At 42.2% G+C, this 23242-nt stretch overlaps 1 protein-coding gene across 1 annotated transcript in view; it reads right to left on the minus strand.

The window, feature by feature from the left end:
* plxna2 (plexin A2) overlaps positions 1-23242 on the minus strand; it is a 694900-nt gene that overhangs the window by 55174 nt on the left and 616484 nt on the right. Inside the window, 2 exon segments of the mRNA XM_034173103.1 lie at positions 9639-9798; positions 10497-10643. Of these exon segments, the coding sequence (XP_034028994.1) occupies positions 9639-9798; positions 10497-10643 (307 nt within the window).

Genomic DNA, 23242 nt, shown 5'->3' on the forward strand with positions numbered 1-23242 from the left:
TTACAGCACATTCCGAAAGACTTCTACTCTAATGAAACTTATTCCCCAGTGCTGGGTAGTCCATTAAAGTAAATGTAAATGTTATTAAGAAATGATCAGACAGAAGGGAGTTTTCAGGGAATACTGTTAAGTCTTCAATTTCCATACCATAAATCAAAACAAGATCTAAAGTATGATTAAAGTGGTGGGTGGACTCATTTACATTTTGAGCAAAGCCAATTGAGTCTAATAATAGATTAAATGCAGTGTTGAGGCTGTCATTCTCAGCATCTATGTGGATGTTAAAATCACCCACTATAATTATCTTATCTGAGCTAAGCACTAAGTCAGACAAAAGGTCTGAAAATTCACAGAGAAACTCACAGTAACAACCAGGTGGACGATAGATAACAACAAATAAAACTGGTTTTTGGGACTTCCAATTTGGATGGACAAGGCTAAGAGTCAAGCTTTCAAATGAATTAAAGCTCTGTCTGGGTTTTTGATTAATTAATAAGCTGGAGTGGAAGATTGCTGCTAATCCTCCTCCTCGGCCCGTGCTATGAGCATTCTGACAGTTAGTGTGACTCGGGGGTGTTGACTCATTTAAACTAACATATTCATCCTGCTGTAACCAGGTTTCTGTAAGGCAGAATAAATCAATATGTTGATCAATTATTATATCATTTACTAACAGGGACTTAGAAGAGAGAGACCTAATGTTTAATAGACCATATTTAACTGTTTTAGTCTGTGGTGCAGTTGAAGGTGCTATATTATTTTTTCTTTTTGAATTTTTATGCTTAAATAGATTTTTACTGGTTGTTGGTGGTCTGGGAGCAGGCACCGTCTCTACGGGGATGGGGTAATGAGGGGATGGCAGGGGGACAGAAGCTGCAGAGAGGTGTGTAAGACTACAACTCTGCTTCCTGGTCCCAACCCTGGGTCGTCACGGTTTGGAGGGTTTAATAAAATTGGCCAGATTTCTAGAAATGAGAGCTGCTCCATCCAAAGTGGGATGGATGTCGTCTCTCCTAACAAGACCAGGTTTTCCCAAGAAGCTTTGCCAATTATCTATGAAGCCCACCTCATTTTTTGGACACCACTCAGACAGCCAGCAATTCAAGGAGAACATGCGGCAAAACATGTCACTCCCGGTCTGATTGGGGAGGGGCCCAGAGAAAACTACAGAGTCCGATATTGTTTTTGCAAAGTTACACACCGATTCAATGTTAATTTTAGTGACCTCCGATTGGCGTAACCAGGTGTCATTACTGCCGACGTGAATTACAATCTTACCGAATTTATGCTTAGCCTTAGCCAGCAGTTTCAAATTTCCTTCAATGTCGCCTGCTCTGGCTCCCGGAAGACAATTGACTATGGTTGCTGGTGTCGCTAACTTCACATTAAGAAATATAAACAGTATGGAACTGTGTGGCAAATCTGTTTGGAGTAGACATGTCTAGTGCAAGAAGAAGACTGGTGAGAGAAGTCACTAAGACATCCATGACAACTCTGAAGGAGCTACAGCAGGGGTGGGTAATGGGGTTGCATGCAAAGCAGCTACGCAGGTTTTCCTTGTAACAGATCACCTCAGCAGGTGGCTCCTTATCAAGCTCTTCCTTTCACCTCTTTATCATCTCTAAAATCATATACTGAGGTGACCAGTAGCAGTGGAGAAACTGGGATGAGTGCAGTTTTTGTCCGGTGTACTGCAAGGCACAGCTCCATGGTGGAATGGCACAATGCGAGAATCTAGGTTTGAGACTCCTAGGCACTTTCCAGCAAACTGTGGCATTAAATTGTATAACAAAAGTTGCACATTTTCCACAGTCGAAGTGACTGAAGTCTAACTCCTTCAGAATTATCATGGGTGAGTTTGTTGCTTTCTAGTTAGTTGCTTACACAGTCACAGTTTCTTGTTTATTTTAAACCATGCAGTGCCATACTGTTTGTGTGAATAAAGTCAGACATATTCAGTGACTTGTCAAAAGTAAACTGGCTATAAGGAAGCTCAGTGGGATAAGTACTTCACCTGCATTGTCCCAGTCCACCCATCTGAAAATGGGCACCAGCCTTGGCTGGGGAAGTAATCTGCACTGGACTGGTGTCCCATCCTGGAGGAGTTATAGCCTCTCAACTGCTTCACACTACAGAATCTGGTGATAAGCACTTGAACAAGATGGCCACAGGACGTACTTCAGCTAATATTTAGCTTGTCTACAGCATTGTTTACAGCAGCCGAACGTTTCAAAATTCTGCAACCTAACAGCAAAATCCTTCTCCTTGGCAAGGTCAGGGAAGGATAGGTATATGGCGAAGACTGTGTGGAGTGGCCTTCAGGATCTGTATTTATTGGTGATGTTTTCAGAGCTGCTGGCATGCAAATCCGTCCCTGACATCCAGTAAATGGACATCTACAACTATCTTATCTGGCATGCAAATACTGTTTCAGGGTCCATGAATGAGATCAGTAGAAGACGAGTCTCCGATCATCGTCTCATCATTGCAAAGCTGAGTTCCTTTGTGTACCATTTTTTTTTTCAAATAGAACAAAGGAAAATCACGCTATCAGCACAGGTTAGTTTATGATGTTCCTCCTGCTTAGTGAGACATGCAGGTAAAGTACATGTTCAATACTTTCCATAGGAAAGTAATTTGCTTTAATGATTGTCATTGTTTTATTACATATGCAATGTTCTTGCATTTACCAAGGTTAATTTAACCCATGTAAAGAAACAGGCCCTGATGGTGTCTCCGGACAGGTGCTGAAAGACTGTGCAGACCAGCTTGCAGGGATTTTCACAAAAATCTTCAAACTGTTTGCTTTCCCATCCTGCCTGAGGTCCTCCACCGTTGTCCCTCTACCCAAGAAATCCCCCATAACCAGCTTCACTGACTACCGGTCTGCTGCACTCACACCGGTGATGAAGAAGTGTTTTGAAGAACTGGTTAATCAGACTCAGAATCAGACTCACTTTTATTGTCACTCGACCCTTACAGGCAGAACAAGATGCAGTTTCTCCAGGTAGAACGAGACATAATAGTCACATGATGACATTTCTAACCCCCACTTCTGACCCACATACCATTCACGTACAAGGCTAACAGGTCAACAGAGGTTGCTATGACCGCTGCCCTCCACACTGTGCTGATCCACCTGGAGCAACAGGATAACTATGCCCGTCTTCTCTTCATAGATTATAGTTCATCATTCACACCATCCTTCCCTATGGCCCTGTAAGGAAACTGCTGAACCTCAGACTATGCAAGTCCACGTCTTTGGAATAAGGACCTTTTGTCAGATCGCTCACAAAGAGTCAGGACTGACCCTCACATATCCACAGCTCTCACACTCAGCAAAGGATCTCCTCAAGGCTGCGTGCTGAGCCCGTTGCTCTTCGCCTTCTATACCTCTGACTAGTGTGACTAGATAGAGAGACTGGCGACATGACGAGTTGAAAAAAATCGGTCACGTGACTCTTGGTGCCATCTTGGGTTCAAAATAGCATTCGCTGTTAATCTATCTGCATGTAAATCCAGCTATTTTATTTATTTATTGGCTGAAAATGCCGGGTTGTTGTGCATTTGGAAGCACAAATAGACACAGCAGAGGCTTCAAAATGTACAGATTCCCTTCAGATCCAAAACAGAAGAAATATTTTGGAAAATAAAGTCAGCCATGTGGGATGGAAGCTGACATCATCGTCAAAGCTTTGAGAGGTAAATTTATTGTTCAGTCCCATGTACAGTAAAACTCACCTAAACGGTCATTGTATAAACCGGATATTCGCAGTCACGGGGAAAAAAAAAGTCCCAAAGTTTTTGTATTGTTTTCCATGTAATAAACATCGTACATAACAGATTTTGTACAATGGATTTTTCCCTCACATTGAATAAACTGTCCTGTCCGAATGTAATGTATTTCCATTACAAGTGATTACAATGATTAGTTTTTTTTTCACACCGCGCCCAGACTCGGACCTGCACCCTGAGGCGCACGTCAGGCTGCGCCGTGAAAGCAGCAAAGTGTCAAATCACATTTATATTAAGTAAATAAATCATCATAAATTGTAAATTTATGTAAATTTGATAGCGTAGCTATTTTTATATTTATTTTGATAGCACCTGTACTTGGATGTGTTCCTGTATGTGATTAAATGAATGTTGAAAACATTAAAGGTTCATTCAGTAGTTCAGCGCAGTTGGGCCCAAAATGACACCATGTTCTGAGTTGACACCACTCCATCTAGGCACACTACCTCTGACTGCACCCCATCTACACCAGCAACACCTTCATTAAGTACGCGGACGACACCACAGTGGTAGACTGTATCACCGGAGGAGATGAGTCCGCTTACTGGGATGAGGTGGAACAGCTGACGGTGTAGAGCAAATAACCTCCTCCTGAACACACCCAAAACTGACTGTCGCTTTGTTTACTATTCAGCATGGTGGCATCCTGCTCGCTTCAGGGTTTGACAACATGACGTGCATACCCTCTATAGGTATAATTTATGACATTTCAAGCAATATTTTTGTTGAACCCCTTGAATTACAGATGTAGGTCTACACTATACTATGAACTCATCTTCATTGTTTCCTTCCAGCTTCATTATAGTGATGTCCAGAGATAAAATTACAAAAATGGCGCCACTGTCCAAATACTTATGGGCCTGTCTGTGAGCAGAAAACACAAGCATTTTGAATTAGCGTGCTTTTAAATACAAAGCAACTACATGCTGATGTTTTATGAGGAAGTTACCTTTCACGACATTTTTTAAATTGCACCAAAATAACCTTGAATTCCTCACGACACAATATAAACTCTGATAACCCTTTCCTTTTAAACTTCATTTGCATTTCAGTCAATGGAACGGCACCGTATGCGACTCCCAAAGAGAGCTCTCCACACACATTATCCAAATGAAAAGGTCTCTGCATCAGGCGCTTGTGTACATCACTCGGAATGTGTAGCCCTCTCGCAGACTTGGATTGACACACATCTTAATTAAACATTACACAGGAACAGTTTGAAGATGTATATGCGGGGTAAGCTGCATACGTTAATTGGTACTTGTGTTGTGGAAATGGCGTTCCATTAGCATACGCAGCAGTAAGCCCATCAGGGTCAGAAAGAAGAGGAGAAAAGGCTAGGAAAGGCAAAGTATGAGAAAATCACATCCTTTCATAAGTCAAAGAGACAAGGGCACCAGGTGGAAGTGGTGCAGGATGAATGTGAGGTACTGAAATAAGGGCGCTGATGTAGAATTGGACAGCCACTGCAGCTCATCCTGGAAATGATTTTTTTTTTTCTCGACTGGTTTTATGACTTTCTGCATCTGCCAGGTGATCAAAAGACAGAACATCCTCACAAAATACAAAAAGTGAAAGCAGCTCTACACTGTAAAACTTGCTAAGTTTGTGCAACTCAAATAAAACTCATAAAACTGAAACCATTTTAGTTTAGTTCACTCACATAAATCAAGCACAAAAAATTATTCAAATCCAGTAAAATTAACACAATTGTTTTCTGTGATCTTTGCAGAACCAGTGGGCACCCTGATTACAGCACTGGAGAAGCTGAGAGAAGAACCAGACAGTTTGGTTTTGTGATTGTCCTGAATCAGGCGTTCAAACACATCCTGGACTCAGCCATCAGAAATATCACCATGTGGTGAAAGTGTGAAACTTAAGGAGAAATTCACTAATTTTGGCAGTGATATTCATGGCTTTGGGTCCTTGCCCTTTGAGACCGAGAGATGTCTGGGAACAGCTTATGTTGTCATGAGGTTGCTGGACAGAGGTGTTTTGCAAAGCTGATACCTTTGCAGGAGAATGAAGGTTCAAATCTTTTGAGTTCTGGTGCTTCCTGTCTTACCACACTAGACGAGGAAGCAAATCAGTGTTTGGCAGTGTCTTTGGTGCCTGGTCTCTTCTGAGGATCCTTGGGTGCAACTGGAATGACTGTGTCAAACAAACAGTTACTTAAGAGACTCAGCTGAAGCTCACCACTTGTATTGTGGGGAAATGTCAATGACAGAATTTTGCCCATGTGGTGTTTCTGTGGGTATTGTTCTAAGCTGCAGCTGGCTCAGTGTTGTGTCACCAAGAAGACATCCTTATTTCAGCTGGCTGTGGCACATATATGGTTACTTTCAAGAAGTGGGGATGAACTGGTTGTCTGCCTGGGTGGTTACTAACCAAGAACAGAGGTAAATGCATGGTGTGGTGGTTGAGGTGAAAAGTGGTGTTGGTGCAAGCTCAAACACCTGATCTGATTAAATTTATCAGAATTACAAAACACTGACTTATATATCCTGTTGGCTTCATTGGTCTGTGACCTCCAACACTCACTGGATTGGTTTGCAGTCGAGTGTGAGGTAGCTGGGATGAGGATCAGCACCTCTAAATCTGAGGCCATGGTTCTCAGCAGGAACCCCATGGGTTGCCTACTCCAGGTAGGGAATGCGGTCTTGCCGAAGGTGAAGGGGTGCAAGTACCTCAGGGTCTTGTTCACAAGTGATGGGACAATGGAGCGAGAGACTGGCCGGAGAATCGGCGCAGCAGGGATGGTGTTGCATTCACTCAATTAGGGAGCTGAGCCAAAAAGCAAAGCTCTCGATCGACTGATCAATCTTCACCTACGATCATGAGGGTTGGGTCACAAATAGAGAGGGGCTACAAGTGGCCAAAATGGGTTTCCTCAGGAGGATTGCTGGTGTCTCCCTTAGGGCCCCTTCACACATAGTGCAAATATGTACAACTCAAGGCGACTCACGGAGAAATAGCTCATATGAGCGAACCACAAAACATTGCACCGGCAGGCAGGTGTGCAAGATCCCGGTGCGACGGTTTGTGCACGTGATGGTGTCTTTCAAGCAGGAACACAGTTCACTCTGTTCCATGGGACAAGCTACACCACACTGCGCCACTGACGTGGAGGAAAATAAAATAAAAACCAGCTGTATAATTAGTGAATATCACTGGACTGATATAAATAAAAGGGGACGCAATACAGAACCCCGCGGTTAAACAAGTCTGGTTAAAAAAAAAAAAAGCCCCTCACAGGATTTGAACCCGCACACTCTGATTACCAGACAGAAACTTTACTGCTGCACCACAATCACTGTCTTACAACAGGAGCGTGAAATGGCTAAAATCAAGAAGCAGATAAACGTATTTTCTAAAAAAAGAAAAAGTGCTGTGATAACTGACCAAACGGCATTTTGCAGGGCATATTTCTGCTGATACGTGACTGAAAGTGGTGTATCTGTCATACTATTGGCCTGTCATATGGTTCTACGGCGTACCGGTCACTGTCGTGTCAGACAGACGTGTCATACAGATGTGATGTTCAGATCGCCTGCTTCATGTCCACATAAACTGTCGGTCCAGTCCAGTTGGAACAGCCTGTCAGTGTGCGCGCTCTCCAGCCCGTTGCTAAAGCAATATATGTTTTTATGTATTTCGATGTGAGGACAACAAGCACACACACGCGCATGTGTCTGTCAAAACATGATGCATGTTCTGCGCCTCTGATGTCCAGGACCAGAGTTGTTAACAGCTGCCATGCCCCCGTCCGTTCAGCATACAGACCAAGGTGTCACTCTGTGATCAGATGAGAGGCGCCTCGCCTGTGTGTGTGTGTGGGGGGGGGGGGGGGGGGCGCAAACCACCACACGCATGCACGGTTGGGGGGTAGCGCGTGACACACGCACACGTGTTGTGGGAGAACCGACACTCTGGCACCCCACATGTGCACTCGGCCACTCCACACTCGTGGGGCACTTCCACATCCAGCTCGACAGTCATCGTCTGCTGACTGTTTTCATGATGATAGTGCGAATGGCCACACATTTTCTAAGTGGCAAACGAACAGCGTTAGATGTTTGTGTGTGTCAGCTAAAATTTGGCCGACACCTGCCACGAGAGGGATCGATGGGCTCTCACATCGCACACTCTGTCTTTCAGCCGCTGGTGTGTGCACATAGTTATAGCAACAGGTGTACGAGGCGTTAGAGGCAGGTACGATTTTACATGTTTTGCATACGATTCTTGCTTCATGTGCACTTTATGTGCAATTCGACCAAATTCACACTATGTGTGAAGGGGCCCTTAGAGATAGGGTGAGAAGCTCAGTCATCTGTGAGGACCTTGGAGTAGAGGAAGTAAAGGAAGTCTGGGGTCCCCTGCTGGAGCTGTTGCCCCCATGACCCAATCGTGGATAAGCAGTTGAAGATGAGTGAGTGACTGTGACTTATGTTGTTTTCTTTCGCGTATGCAGTTGGTTGGTTTTATAACCAGATGTTTAATTCATACTAACATAAAACAATTGTGATCATATTAGGAGAAGGAACATTTTATAAGTGTCTTACTCAAGGACAGTTTCAAATACAGGAATAGTCAGGGACAAATCCACCAACATTATTGTTTGTGAACAATTTCTCTTACCATCTGAGCCACAGTCACTAAATAGTACAACATTTTTAACTGACAAATTAACTGAGTAACTATCTCCTCTGACCGCCCCTGAATTTTTTTTTAATAATTTGATGTTAATGCAAAATTAAAATGTGTAAAAGCTCAAGGCAACATTGTGTATCCTCGAGTTAAACAACAAAAGAGAAATGGCCAAAATGATAAATATATGTATAAAGCAGCTGTACAGTTTGGTAACCGTGGATGAAGTGGTACAGCAACTTGTTTGTATACAAAGAAGTACACCTTGGTCACGGCACCTTTAAGCAAGAGATTAGGCCATAAATTTTTCACAATCTCAAAAAAATTGGAGTGAGTTAGCATGAGAAAAAAGGATGTGGCTTTTAAAGGCCTAAAACAAAGTTAAGAAGCACAAACGCCCTGTAAAGAAGTGAGAAAAATAGTTTGAAGATGATAATTATGATCATATTAAAATTTTCAAATTACAGAGCAAAGATTCAAACTATTATATTTGTACTTGAGTAGAATGAGTTAATTTAACACAAATAAACCTAGTTTATTTTACTTAATTGGAATTATTTTGTCTATATGAATTATTGGAAGTAATTAAAAAATGGTTTAAGAAAATTAGCTTCCTCACTGAGCATCAGGTTTTATGGCAGGAAGGAGAAATGTAACGTCCTGATTTGCGGCAGCAGCAAGCGGGGGAAGTGGGTGGGGCACTTCTGTTCCCTCCACCCATGCAAATGAGAGGAAACGAGCAGGGCAGGCCAGTGGGAGGCGAGTTGCGCACAGGCAAGGATGGAGGTGACAGATGACGTGGGAGTGGAGCCCGATGTGAAGCTGGCGAGCCCGTCTGTCAGCTCTTACCTGGGTCATCTGGACAGCCGTGTCACAGATGTAACAACACACACAAACAGTTGCGCACACTTGTATACGTGGGACAGCCGCGTCAAATTGGCACTACAAGGCGGCAAACAGAGGGACGTGCCACACACTGTCAGTCAGTTTGATAGAGAGCCTGGCGGCAGCATGTGGACGCTGGCTGTCTGTTGAAACACAGCTTTTATCACACTAATGCACTGATAATCTGTACACATGGTTCCTGTTTTTCCACCCTCACCGCTACATTAATCTGTTGGTGTGAAGGATTTTACACTTGCTAACAGTGTCTGTGAGCATGTGTGCACATGTCGGTGCAAGTGTCCGAGCCATACCGAGGTCCATGTCGACAGCGCGGGGCCGCTGGGAATACGGCATGTTCTTGTAAACTGCATCTAGTATCTTCTCTTTGACCTGCGTGATGGTGTCACAGTTCAGCACCTTGACTGGAATCTCTGGACTATTTTCGTTGTCTGGGTTCACACAGTTCAGTATCTGCAATGTCAAGAAAAAAAGAAAAAAAAAAAATCAGTGATGGAAATGAGGTGGCAGAGGATGAGGGTGCAGGTGTTCTGGTACCACCTGGACCTGAGTCCAGAACAAGGCTTTGTCCTCATTAGAGTCTCCTTGGAGCATGGCAGGAGTTTTGAGAAGCCATTTCCCCTCTCTCTGAATCCAAAATTCTAATTTTACACCTTCGACGGGACACCAATTTCCAGCTCTGTCGGGGTATTAGCATGAAATGAGCCAAATTCCCACTCAGAGCAATCAGAGCATTGTCACATCACATGCTGGCTGTGTGAGAGTTTTGATTCCCCAGCAAGCAGATGTGCGTGTATGTGTGCGTCTGTATCCACGTGTGTACACACACATGCAGTGTTTGATGTGTTTTCGATCTGTACAACAACCAACATGATGTTGATCCAACAACAGAACCTCTGAGATCATTTTCTAAATATCTCCACAAGAAGAGAGGATAGAAACCCAACGCAGACACAATCATATCACATTTTTTATCTTGGGGACGTGATTTAGACGACTACCAGTAAAAAAGTAAGTCCCTTCGGCTGCTCCCTTGTTTGCACTCGGGGTCGCCACAGCAAATCCAAGGTGGATCTGCATGTTGAATACATTACAGTATATCTGTGAACCTGTGTTAAAGCTCCTTGTGTGCCTCGTGAAGTGTGGCATACCAGGGTTTTGTACTCTATCTGCTGGCGGATGAGCTTGTCTTCGCTCAGGGAATAGCGAGCTTCTCCTGTGATCGCATCAATGGGTCCCTTCTCCATCTGCTGCTTGATGGCACAGTACAGCATGAAGAGAGGCTCCCCAGCACAATCCTGAAAAAAGAAATAAGAGAATGTGGCAACAGCTAAACGTAATGCATCTTATATATTAGATGACTAATAAAATATGTGAGCTTTCTATTTGTAAATCATGGCAATATTGGGCTTTCAATTATTCCTATTAAGTGATCTTTTTCTGGGACAGAATGATTGATGTGCATCTTTATTGATATACATCTTTAACCCTGCCCAAACCCAAAAATTTGGTCCACGGCGTCATAATTATACTCTCAGCACATCCCTAATATTTGGTTAAATGTCCCTTAGAAAGTTACACCTCAATGCAATACTGAAACAAGATTATGGTAGAATTCTGGTTGGTTATTTGACTACTCTATGACTCAATCTTTATCTCATATCACCATAAAATATGAAGGTTTTTCAACTGTCCATGTGGTCAGCTGCAAACGTAGTTGAATTTTAAGGTGTTGATTTACTCGTATTTGGAACAAGGTTCTTTCTTGGACGGTAGCATCTAAAAATCCCATTTCTTGCAGATGCTAGTTGGGTTTCAAATAGAGGTTTGCACAAAAGTTAAGCAATATTTTAAGTATATCAACACAACACAATAGGGAAATGCCAGTGTTTTCCAATAACTGATGGAATGTGATTGCTGGGTTTTGTCTTCTCGCAATACCCATCTTTCAAGTGAGGCTCTTGCAAGAACTCCAAAAGAATTCCAATAGTCATGATGAGGGATGGGTAAGTCCTGCTAAATATTGCCATTTTATTGTTTGTTTTTGAATCCAATATTGCCATAACATCATCTCTTAGAAGCTTTAACAAGCTGTCTGTCTCTTACTCCGTCCACATGTACTGTGGCATGAATATTAGAATGTCATGTGATGCTTTCTGTATGTCATGTGCCCTGTAAAAGTAGAAAAAGTGTTTGAGTCCCAAAAGTGGAACTGGCTGAAAAATGACATCATGTAATATTTGAGCAACTACCCCCAAAACACATGTTTTGAATTGTGGCAATTGGACGGTAATGAGACCTACCAAGTGACACTGGTATTCAAGCAGCTTCCAGTTCATGGCAGGCCTGTGCCCAGTGGTGGGCACAGTTCAACTAATCTACTTACCGCTAATTAGCAAATCTAACATTTTCAGTGGCAGATTAGCTTTCCAGATAACTTAGAAAACCATCAAGGGACCAATTAGCTTCTGATAAATTTAGTTCCAATAACTTTTAGACCTCTAACATATTTTTGTGGGCATAGTGAATAAAGCTATGGGTGCCTTTCTAGGGAGGTGTTCCAGGCACATCCACCTGAGAGTAGACCCCGGGGAAGACCCAGGACTAGATGGAAAGATTATATCTCCACACTGGCCTGGGAACACCTTGGGATCGCCCAGTCAGAGGTGGCCAATGTGGCATGGGAGAGGGAAGTCTGGGGTTCCTGGTTGAGCTCTTGCCCTGCAACCCAATCTTGGATAAGCGGTTGAAGATGAGTGAGTGAATGAGTAGTAAATAAAGCTTAACAGTTTAACAGCTTAACAAAAAAAAAAAAAAAAAAAAAAAAAGAGAATTTCTCTTCACACCATATAGTTACTGAAAAGTGTGGTGGGTTTTACAAATAAATCTGTATTTGTTTATCTGGTATCTGTAATTTTTTTCATTTCTAAAAAAAAAAAAGGCAGTTTGAAAACTGAAATTCTGTTTATTATAAGTCCTTCCTCACTTTTAGCGAATGTGTGGCTGCTCACACTGCCATCTACTGCCAGTAAATGGTAAATGGAATGCATTTATATAGCGCTTTTCCATCTGCATCAGACGTTCAAAGTGCTTTACAATTATGCCTCACATTCACCCTGATGTCAGGGTGCTGCCATACAAGGCGCTCACTACACACCAGGAGCAATAGGGGATTAAAAGCTTGCCCAAGGGTCCTTAGTGAGTTTCCAGTCAGGCGAGGATTTGAACCCATGATCTTCTGGACTCAAGCCCAACACCTTAATGACTAGACCACCACCTCCCCTATGTGGTGGTCTAGTAGATGGCAGTGCCACTGTGTTATACCGACCAGCCAACCACTGACATCAGGAAACTAATGTACCCATAATGCCGTTCGGCATGTGTGTCTAAACACTAAAACCTTTAAAATTAGTGCATTACTTTAAAACTAAAACATATAGCTGATATTTTCTCTTTGTAAAACGACAGACGTGATGTTGATTTCAATAACTTGTCCAGAATTAAATTAGAATTAGAATTAAATTAGAGTTTAAAATTATAACCATAAGTCAAAACTGTCTGTCTGTGCAAGACTCCAGTGAAATGACCGGCAGCTCTGTATGGTGTGAAGAGAAATTTTCTTTTTCTCCCCTCTCTCCTTTCACTCTGGTCACCAGGTCTCTTTTGCTGAGAGAAGGCCGATCTGAGACAGAAGCGCCTACTCGTTGTTGTGTCAGTAGCTGTCGTGTAGTGAAGTCAATACTGAAAGTTATCGGTTTAGTTTTTATCTGTAACTTCCACTATTTTTTTTTTTTTAGGGATTTATCAGTTTAGCATTTATAGAAGTTAACTTTTCAGTTAGCAGATTAACGGTTACCAAAGCTAACTTTTTGCTTAGCTTTGCCCAACACTGCCTGTTCCTTGGTGGACCCTGGCTTTGTCCCGACCATATGATCAAATTTCCTCTCAGCTGAGGGTGTCAGATTGACTCTTCTTCCAGAACTTGTGTTTCCATCTCCCAAAAAGGTATTCTTATGTACAGTTGCTTGAACTGATGATCTTGAGATCTGCAGTTGTTTATAATTGTCTCCAAGATACATTGCAATTGTGTAAATCCATAATCCTCTTTCTCAGGTCTGCAGTGAGCTCCTTGGACTTCCCCATCGGCTATGTGTATTGATCAATTCAGATAGTGCTGTCAAACAAAAACTTTTCTGTTGACGCAGATAAGCTACCAGTTGTCATCCATCATGATCACAAATAGGAAATTAAAAGGCCTTTCTTGAAGTTTCTGTACCACTGAATTCATAATCAAAGCGGATGCATTAAAACTTTCATTGTGTGCATAACGTTGAACCTTTGTCAGATTTAAAAATCCCACAAGAAATAACAAGAATTGGTATTTCCTATTTAAGCTGCATGTACAAACATTCTGTTCAACAGCTCAAAGAAATCGCTGACAATCCAGTGTTGCCATGACATTCATTTTCACAATGAGTGTATGACTATACCTGTATGATTTTTGCTGACTAACCTTTAGGAATTTGTGAAGGAGGAAGGCAAACCAGTTTGTCAGCATCTTCTCTGCAACTGACTCGGTTCTGAAATGACATGAAAAACAAAAAACACAAAATCAAAATGTAATCCGATAATTTTGTCATATGCAAAAACTTTTGGGAAGTTATGGTGGCTTTGTAGTGACACATGCTGGTGTTAGCTTTGGTTGTGGACTTACTGCAGTTGTGTGCGTACAGTTTACAAATAACAGAGCAATGTCGTAACGGCAGCGAGTGCGTATGATTTACAGCATGTGTGTGCTAACTTGTGTACAGGATCCATTGGTCATATGAAATTAATTTGGGCATCAAACTATTTGCAAAATATACGTTTCTACAGACCCTATGCAGTACTGTGAACTTCACTTTTGATGCCATCATGTTAATATCATGTTGACACTATGGCTCCTGGCAAATCAGATGCTGGATCTACAGTACTTGCTCAGAGCAAAAATTTTCCTGTTCCTACCAGAATGCAAAGTATAATCCCCAAAATTGAACTCTTCACCTAAGTGTCCCTTTAAAGGCTGATATTGTGTGTAGTTTCCACCACATTCTAGGGGAGCTTTCCTGATTGTACTGCACGGTTCCTTAAGTACCTGGCTTGTGTTGGGTTGCGTTGTTATGTACACAGCTCTCACAACAATAGCTTTGAACTCTGAGGAGCCGTAACGGCCGACAAAGGAGTGCAAGATATTCCAGGTGTGGGGAGTAGAAACACTTCAGAAGAATGAACGTTCCCAGAAGCACATATGTCATTGATAATGAAAGATACACCCCTTCCACGGACTCTCCCACAGAGTTCTCTTGACCTGTCCACATGAAATGTGGAGAATCCCAGAGGTATGAGGTCTAATATCTCTTCTGTTGGTGGAAGTCTGTCGAAGGCCTATGATGTTACAATCTCTCGTCCCTTGCTAGAAAAAAAAATCCATGTTTGCAACTTTTACAGCTTCTTATCCTTGGCTCGCAAAATTCAAGATAATGGGGAGCTGTTGTTCACATCGGCCTCACCAGCATTCTCTTCTTGTCAACACTATCTTAAGTACCTCTGTGATAGCTCCGCTTCATTTGGAGTGAGCAGAGAATCCCAATGAAGAAACTTTGGACTTTTGACACAGGTAGTCGCTGAATCGCTTACATCCGTCAGAGTCTGTCATATCTAAAACAACTAGCTAGTTTTGAAATTAAAACAATATAAAAAGACAAAAAAACAGCTGCAATGTTCATAAGGGGCACAAAACAAGGCAGCCACATTCGGCACGATTCCTGTTTCCTATTGATTGTTAGGTTCTGCCCTGTCTCCTCCTCCCTTCACACATAGCATGATTTAAGCTGACTAGCGCACAAAGGAGGAATTGCATGCCATTCGTGAAAAATCGTAGCTGCCTCCAACACCTCGTACACATGTTGCTACAACTATTCGCGAACACCAGCGGCTGAAAGATAGAGTGTGTTCTGTGAGAGCCCATTCAATCCCTCTCGCGGAAGGTGTCGGCCAAATTCCAGGTGACACACACGAATATCTAACACCGCCTGTGTGACACTTGGAAAATGTGGTGCCATTCGTGCTGTTAGCATGAAAACAGTCAGCAGATGATCACTTTCGAGCTGAATTTGAAATATGTCTAAGTGCCCGCATGAGTGGGACATTGAAAAAGCAACACACATGTGGCACATGTGCCCCCCCCACTCCCCGCTCATTATACGCCTGTGACCATTGGTCATCTACAGAGGAACAAACGGTTCATACTTGTATTGTTCGCTAGCTAAGAGGGATTCAATAAAATGCGGTGTTTTTTTAATAGTGTGTGTTCTTTAAAAAATACGTTAATCTCCTTGTTGATTTCAGGCATTTTCCGCACCTTTTATAGGACAGTGATGGTAGTGCAGTGGTAAAGTTTCTGGCTGGCAATCAGAGCTTTTGTAAATTCAATCAATCAATCAATCAATCAATTTTATTTATATAGCGCCAAATCACAAGTTTTATCTGAGTTTAAAAGCAGGAAATTAGAGGTCATCCATGTCTTTATGTCTGTAAAATAATCCTGCAGTTTAGCTAATTGGTGTGTGTCCTCTGGCTTCATGGATAGATAAAGCTGAGTATCATCTGCGTAACAATGAAAATTTAAGCAATGCTGTCTAATAATACTGCCTAAGGGAAGCATGTATAAAGTGAATAAAATTGGTCCTAGCACAGAACCTTGTGGAACTCCATAATTAATCTTAGTCTGTGAAGAAGATTCCCCATTTACATGAACAAATTGTAATCTATTAGATAAATATGATTCAAACCACCGCAGCGCAGTGCCTTTAATACCTATGGCATGTTCTAATCTCTGTAATAAAATTTTATGGTCAACAGTATCAAAAGAAGCACTGAGGTCTAACAGAACAAGCACAGAGATGAGTCCACTGTCTGAGGCCATAAGAAGATCATTTGTAACCTTCACTAATGCTGTTTCTGTACTATGATGAATTCTAAAACCTGACTGAAACTCTTCAAATAGACCATTCCTCTGCAGATGATCAGTTAGCTGTTTTACAACTACCCTTTCAAGAATTTTTGAGAGAAAAGGAAGGTTGGAGATTGGCCTATAATTAGCTAAGATAGCTGGGTCAAGCTTTTTAAGTAATGGTTTAATTACTGCCACCTTAAAAGCCTGTGGTACATAGCCAACTAATAAAGATAGATTGATCATATTTAAGATCGAAGCATTAATTAATGGTAGGGCTTCCTTGAGCAGCCTGGTAGGAATGGGGTCTAATAGACATGTTGATGGTTTGGAGGAAGTAAGTAATGAAAATAACACAGAACAATCGGAGAGAAATAACCAAATACCGGCATCACTGAAAGCAGCCAAAGATAACGATACGTCTTCGGGATGGTTATGAGTAATTTTTTCTCTAATCGTTAAAATTTTATTAGCAAAGAAAGTCATGAAGTCATTACTAGTTAAAGTTAAAGGAATACTCGGTTCAATAGAGCTCTGACTCTTTGTCAGCCTGGCTACAGTGCTGAAAAGAAACCTGGGGTTGTTCTTATTTTCTTCAATTAGTGATGAGTAGTAAGATGTCCTAGCTTTACGGAGGGCTTTTTTGGATGTTAAAATCGCCCACTATAATTATCTTATCTGAGCTAAGCACTAAGTCAGACAAAAGGTCTGAAAACTCACAGAGAAACTCACAGTAATGACCAGGTGGATGATAGATAACAACAAATAAAACTGGATTTTGGGACTTCCAATTTGGATGGACAAGACTAAGAGTAAAGCTTTCAAATGAATTAAAGCTCTGTCTGGGATTTTGATTAATTAATAAGCTGGAATGGAAGATTGCTGCTAATCCTCCGCCTCGGCCCGTGCTACGAGCATTCTGGCAGTTAGTGTGACTCGGGGGTGTTGACTCATTTAAAGGAACATATTCATCCTGCTGTAACCAGGTTTCTGTAAGGCAGAATAAATCAATATGTTGATCAATTATTATATCATTTACTAACAGGGACTTAGAAGAGAGAGACCTAATGTTTAATAGACCACATTTAACTGTTTTAGTCTGTGGTGCAGTTGAAGGTGCCATATTATTTTTTCTTTTTGAATTTTTATGCTTAAATAGATTTTTACTGGTTATTGGTGGTGTGGGAGCAGGCACCGTCTCTACGGGGATGGGGTAATGAGGGGATGGCAGGGGGAGAGAAGCTGCAGAGAGATGTGTAAGACTACAACTCTGCTTCCTGGTCCCAACCCTGGATAGTCACGGTTTGGAGGATTTAAGAAAATTGGCCAGATTTCTAGAAATGAGAGCTGCTCCATCCAAAGTGGGATGGATGCCGTCTCTCCTAACAAGACCAGGTTTTCCCCAGAAGCTTTGCCAATTATCTATGAAGCCCACCTCATTTTTTGCAGGTTCGAATCCTGTGGGTGGCATGTTTCTTTTTCCACAGCAGCTGCGCGATGTGGTTACACATACTCCAGCTGCTCAATCTGTGTTCCCACTGTGACAGTTTCATGCATGCTCATGCACAAAACCATCGCAGCGGGATCGTTCACGGCTGCCCGACCATGTGTCCCTCCTGATGTTGGCTCAATGTTTTCGTGGTTCTCTCACACGATCTGTTTTGCCATGATTAACCCTGATTTGTACTATGTGTGAAGGGCCCTTAGGGTTAGAGTTACATCAAAGACTAAATTTTTGGCTTACTTTTCTGTACGTTATTCTATTCCTACCCAGTTGCTTTAACTGTTTTTCACCAAACTTGATATATGGATGACAGGTACCAGAATTGCCCTTAAATGTGTGTGTGTTGTTTTTTTAAACAAAGGTCAAGGTGTTTGGTAAAAAAGGAGTCCAAGGTAAAAAAGGTGTCCACCAAACTTGGCACACATACTGTATGTGGCTGTTCTGGACTTGTTCAGGTGTCAACAAATTTACCAAAAGTCAATCACTGCGGTCAAGGTCAGTGCATTCAAAGGACACAAATCAAGTTGATCACACTGATTTGCACTAAACTTGACATACATATATAGGTGGGTTGTGGAACTGCACAAGGAAATTGCACAAAAAAGGTGAAAGTTTTTTCTCACGCCGATTTACATCACCCTTGGCACACATATGGGGTGGGTTCGAAGAACTGACCCGAAAGGTCAAATATGCCAAAAAACAATCAGGGTCATTCCTTCCTATCTGCTGGTTGGCCTACTGCTTTTACAAAGGTCAGACGTTTGGACTAAATATATCACACACTTATCTCAAATGTCACATTCAAATGTCACATTCCTGTAGCCATTACTGTAAAAGTATAATAAAAAAGTACAATAAAAAACTTTATAGGACTGCTGGCAACACGTCCGCTGGCCCAGACATCTCCACTGAACACACAAATCACAAGTTAACATGCCACGGTAAAGTGCCCTGTAGACTGCGTCACTGTTTGCATGAGTGTGACAGCTTGCGATTGTGACCTGGCTGCAAATGATCCCTCCCTGTCAGCTTGGGCATGAGCGTTGCCAATCTAAATCAAAAGGCACTGAAAAAAATAATTCCCTCTTAATGTACCAGGAAATGATTGTGATTACTCTGGCGGATATGATGGAAGGGCCTTACACCACATTGCGCTGAACTGGAGATTAGCAGGATTCAAAGCAGCCAGGTATTAAATCAAATCAAATCAATTGTATTTATATAGCGCCAAATCACAACAAACAGTTGCCCCAAGGCGCTTTATATTGTAAGGCAAGGCCATACAATAATTACGGAAAAACCCCAACGGTCAAAACGACCCCCTGTGAGCAAGCACTTGGCGACAGTGGGAAGGAAAAACTCCCTTTTAACAGGAAGAAACCTCCAGCAGAACCAGGCTCAGGGAGGGGCAGACTTCTGCTGTGACTGGTTGGGGCTGAGGGAGAGAACCAGGAAAAAGACATGCTGTGGAGGGGAGCAGAGATCAATCACTAATGATTAAATGCAGAGTGGTGCATACAGAGCAAAAAGAGAAAGAAACACTCAGTGCATCATGGGAACCCTCCAGCAGTCTAAGTCTATAGCAGCATAACTAAGGGATGGTTCAGGGTCACCTGATCCAGCCCTAACTATAAGCTTTAGCAAAAAGGAAAGTTTTAAGCCTAATCTTAAAAGTAGAGAGGGTGTCTGTCTCCCTGATCTGAATTGGGAGCTGGTTCCACAGGAGAGGAGCCTGAAAGCTGAAGGCTCTGCCTCCCATTCTACTCTTACAAACCCTAGGAACTACAAGTAAGCCTGCAGTCTGAGAGCGAAGCGCTCTATTGGGGTGATATGGTACTATGAGGTCCCTAAGATAAGATGGGACCTGATTATTCAAAACCTTATAAGTAAGAAGAAGAATTTTAAATTCTATTCTAGAATTAACAGGAAGCCAATGAAGAGAGGCCAATATGGGTGAGATATGCTCTCTCCTTCTAGTCCCTGTTTAAGGACAAGCTAGAAGGCTTCAGAGCCAAATAGTGCACAGGATGATTATACCTATTCACAGTCTGAATGGACCTGAAGGGAGATTATGACTATTATGGAGATAATTGTGCTAAATTGTGTTTGAGGGTGATAGGCAAGAGTCTGGGACTGAAGCAAAAGTCCCACGGGGGGTAATTACAACACCTAACAATTTAGTAAGTCACATAAGAAACTGTGTCAGTCATTCTTTCAGTCTCATTAAACTGAGATATTTATCTCTCCGTGTGCAGCCTCCAAACACTGTAGTAAAGGTTATATTTTGTTTAGAATGTGTGTCTGATTTGTGTTCTTGCCATGTGTGCCTGGAGGCTAGTCCTCTGTGAGTGACACGGCTGGACAGTCTATTGGCAGCTCTTTCACAGGGCTGGAGAGCTGGGTGACAGCCTCTTTGAAGTGGGATGTGACAGCAGGGGTTGGGGATGGATGTAGATTAGTTCATCCACTTTCACCTACGAGTTGTGAGAGTAAACAGTGCACATTGCTGTGCATGCACCCCTCTTCCTAGGCATGCATAAACTCCATGTGCTTTGTCATTCTCATGCAAAAACACAGGCGGGTGCAGGAAAAATGCACACATATGCACATATGCACACACAAACTCAGCAGTGTATGGCTGCACTACACAAAAACAAAAAGAGCTACAATCATTTTCCTGAAGATGTGCATTTTCATGCACATCTTCATATGATGTGCTCCCACTGTTTTAATGAAATCCCACCAACCAGTTCAGGAGGTGTTGAACTTAAAGGACTCATGGGCAGACACACACTGCAAATTATTTGGAAAACAAAACAACACAAAAAAAACCTTAGATTTAGAAGTGTTCAATAATTTTATTTTGTTTTAAGAGTTAAATTCTTATTTTAAGTGTTCAATATGTTTATTTCTAGACTGAACATTCTTAATTCAATAATCTTGTCAAATGAAATTATCTTGCTGCATGGACAAATAGTTTCACTTGCTTTGAGTATCTTTTCCCTGAGATTTAGTGTTTTTATCTTGTTTTTAAGCACTCCTTTTTGCACTGCACCGGGTGATTCCTACAGTATAGACCTCTGACCACCCCTCCAACACACACACACACACACACACACACACACACACACACACACACACACACACACACACACACACACACACACACACACACACACACACACACACACACACACACTTTTGTTTGCATGGGGTTGAGAAATAAATAAATTAGAGCATAGTCTGTGCAAACCCACAGCACCCTGGGCAAAGATGAACATACCATTGGCAAGTGACACTTTTCTGCAGAAGGATGTTACAAAATAGAATTGACACACACACACACACACACACACACACACACACAGAGTTTGGTTACAGTCAGTTAGAAAAGAAAGTAAGATTTTTTTTTCAACGTATGCGCCAGTGACCTTGACCTTTTGACCCCAAAGGCAATAGGTTTCTTGAAGTCAATATACTTCAGAGATTCAGATTCAGACTCTTTATTTGTTGTTTCGCAGTTGTGAGTCTCGGGCTGTGTGGCGGCCTGTGACTCTTGTAAGACGCTGGTTTCAGCAGAGTTCCGGTTTAGGGCACAGTGTAACAGACCTTGTGAAGTATGGACAAGAAGACAACATCGGAGCACAGCAAATGTTCATCACAGGTGCTACACCTCCTCTGGATAACCCTCTCAACTTGGGAGAACGTGTCATCATCATAATCGCTCGTGAACTCGCTGAATCTGCGCCATCCACATCCTCACTAGCCATTGTTTACACGGGTTTGAAATGCTGGAACTCTGCTGGTGCCGCAGTGCATTCTGGGTAGTGCAGGGGGTTTATGGGAAATGTTAATTACTGAATTTGTCATTGTAACCAGTACAATGAGAGGTAAGCTGCAAACCTTTCAGTGCAAATATAAACCCGAGTAAACCACACGCAGACTTAAAGTGTCTGGGGAAGAAAAGAAAAGAAATAGAAATTTAACAGAATGAAAAAGGTGTGTTCAAAGTGCAAAAGAAAGAAAAAATCATAAGTACGTAGTAGCAAAAAAGAGATTATATATATATAAAAAAGAGAAAAGTATGTCCAAAACTCTGAATATTTCAGTGGTAGTGGATGTTGCACATAAACAAATATTGTACTCATTTCAAGTGGGGCATGTGACCTGGTTATGTGGTTCCAGTGGCATTCAAAACTCTAACAGCTGTTTGATAGAAACTGTTTTTCAATCTATTTGTACTTGCTTTAATGGTGCTGTACCATCTGTCTGATGGGAGTAGCTCAAACAGAGAGTGTCCAGGGAGGGACAAGTCCTTTAGGAAGGTCCCTCAGTGTGGGTAGAGGGCACCCAATGATCTTCTCTGCCATTTTAGTAAATAGCTGAAGCTCTTTCCTGTGTGCCCCGGTGCAGCTGGTAAACCATGTATGTGAGGATGCTCTCCATGGTAGAGCTCTTAAAAGAGATGAGCAATCTCTGATTTATGTTATTTTTCCTGAGGATTCTCAGAAAGTGGAGTCTCTGCAGTGCTTTCATTACCAAATGTGGTGTTCCGGTCCCTGGTCAGCTTCTCCTCTATGTGGAGAAACATAATACATCCCAGAATTGGTGGCAACCTGCAATTAGGAAAGAAGTTATTGTTCTGTAATTTGTGTCTGTAGCATGGCCCAAGCAGAGGGTCACCCCTTTGAGTCTGGTCTGCTCGAGGTTTCTTCCTCAGAGGGAGTTTTTCCTTACCACTGTTGCTCTGGGGGTTAGTAAGGTTAGACCTTACTTGTGTGAAGCACCTTGAGGCAACCTTGTTGTGATTTGGCGCTATATAAATGAAAATAAATTGAAATTACTGACAAAAATTTTACAAAGCATGCTCCAGTGATCGTGGCCTTTGACCTTTTGACCCCAAAACCAACAGGCCTCTTGTGGTCTCTATGTGTAATGCATTTACCACATTGGTTGATAATGGGGGCAGTACAACTCAATCAGTCTCACTCACAAGTGTAATGTCTCATGATTGAGTGATTGTATGAAGTGCGGTCTGGACCACTGGCTGCACCATGGTAAAAACACAGAGTAAAGATCTACTATGAGTACCCGGGGCAACATTTTCACACTAAATAAACTTAAATATGTAGTGGAGGTTTTTTTAAGCATCCCTCCTTTATTGGACTCCCCCTCATGGCGAGCGTGCTCCCCTCCCGGTTTGTATGAGACTTGAGTGCGTTAGAAGTTAATGGAACCTATTAAACATTTTAATAAGCTCAGCAAGTCCCAAAGAAGGAAGTCAAATAAAACCTTTTGTGCGGGTGCTGTGCTCACTCCCTTTTAATATCTCCTCTTTTGAATGTCGGCGGGGAAAATGGCACTTTGTTCCCCTCCTTCTTTCTTTCTTATCCTCTTCCTCC

This window comes from Thalassophryne amazonica, chromosome 6, assembly GCF_902500255.1.
Source record: "Thalassophryne amazonica chromosome 6, fThaAma1.1, whole genome shotgun sequence".
Classification (NCBI taxonomy): domain Eukaryota; kingdom Metazoa; phylum Chordata; class Actinopteri; order Batrachoidiformes; family Batrachoididae; genus Thalassophryne; species Thalassophryne amazonica.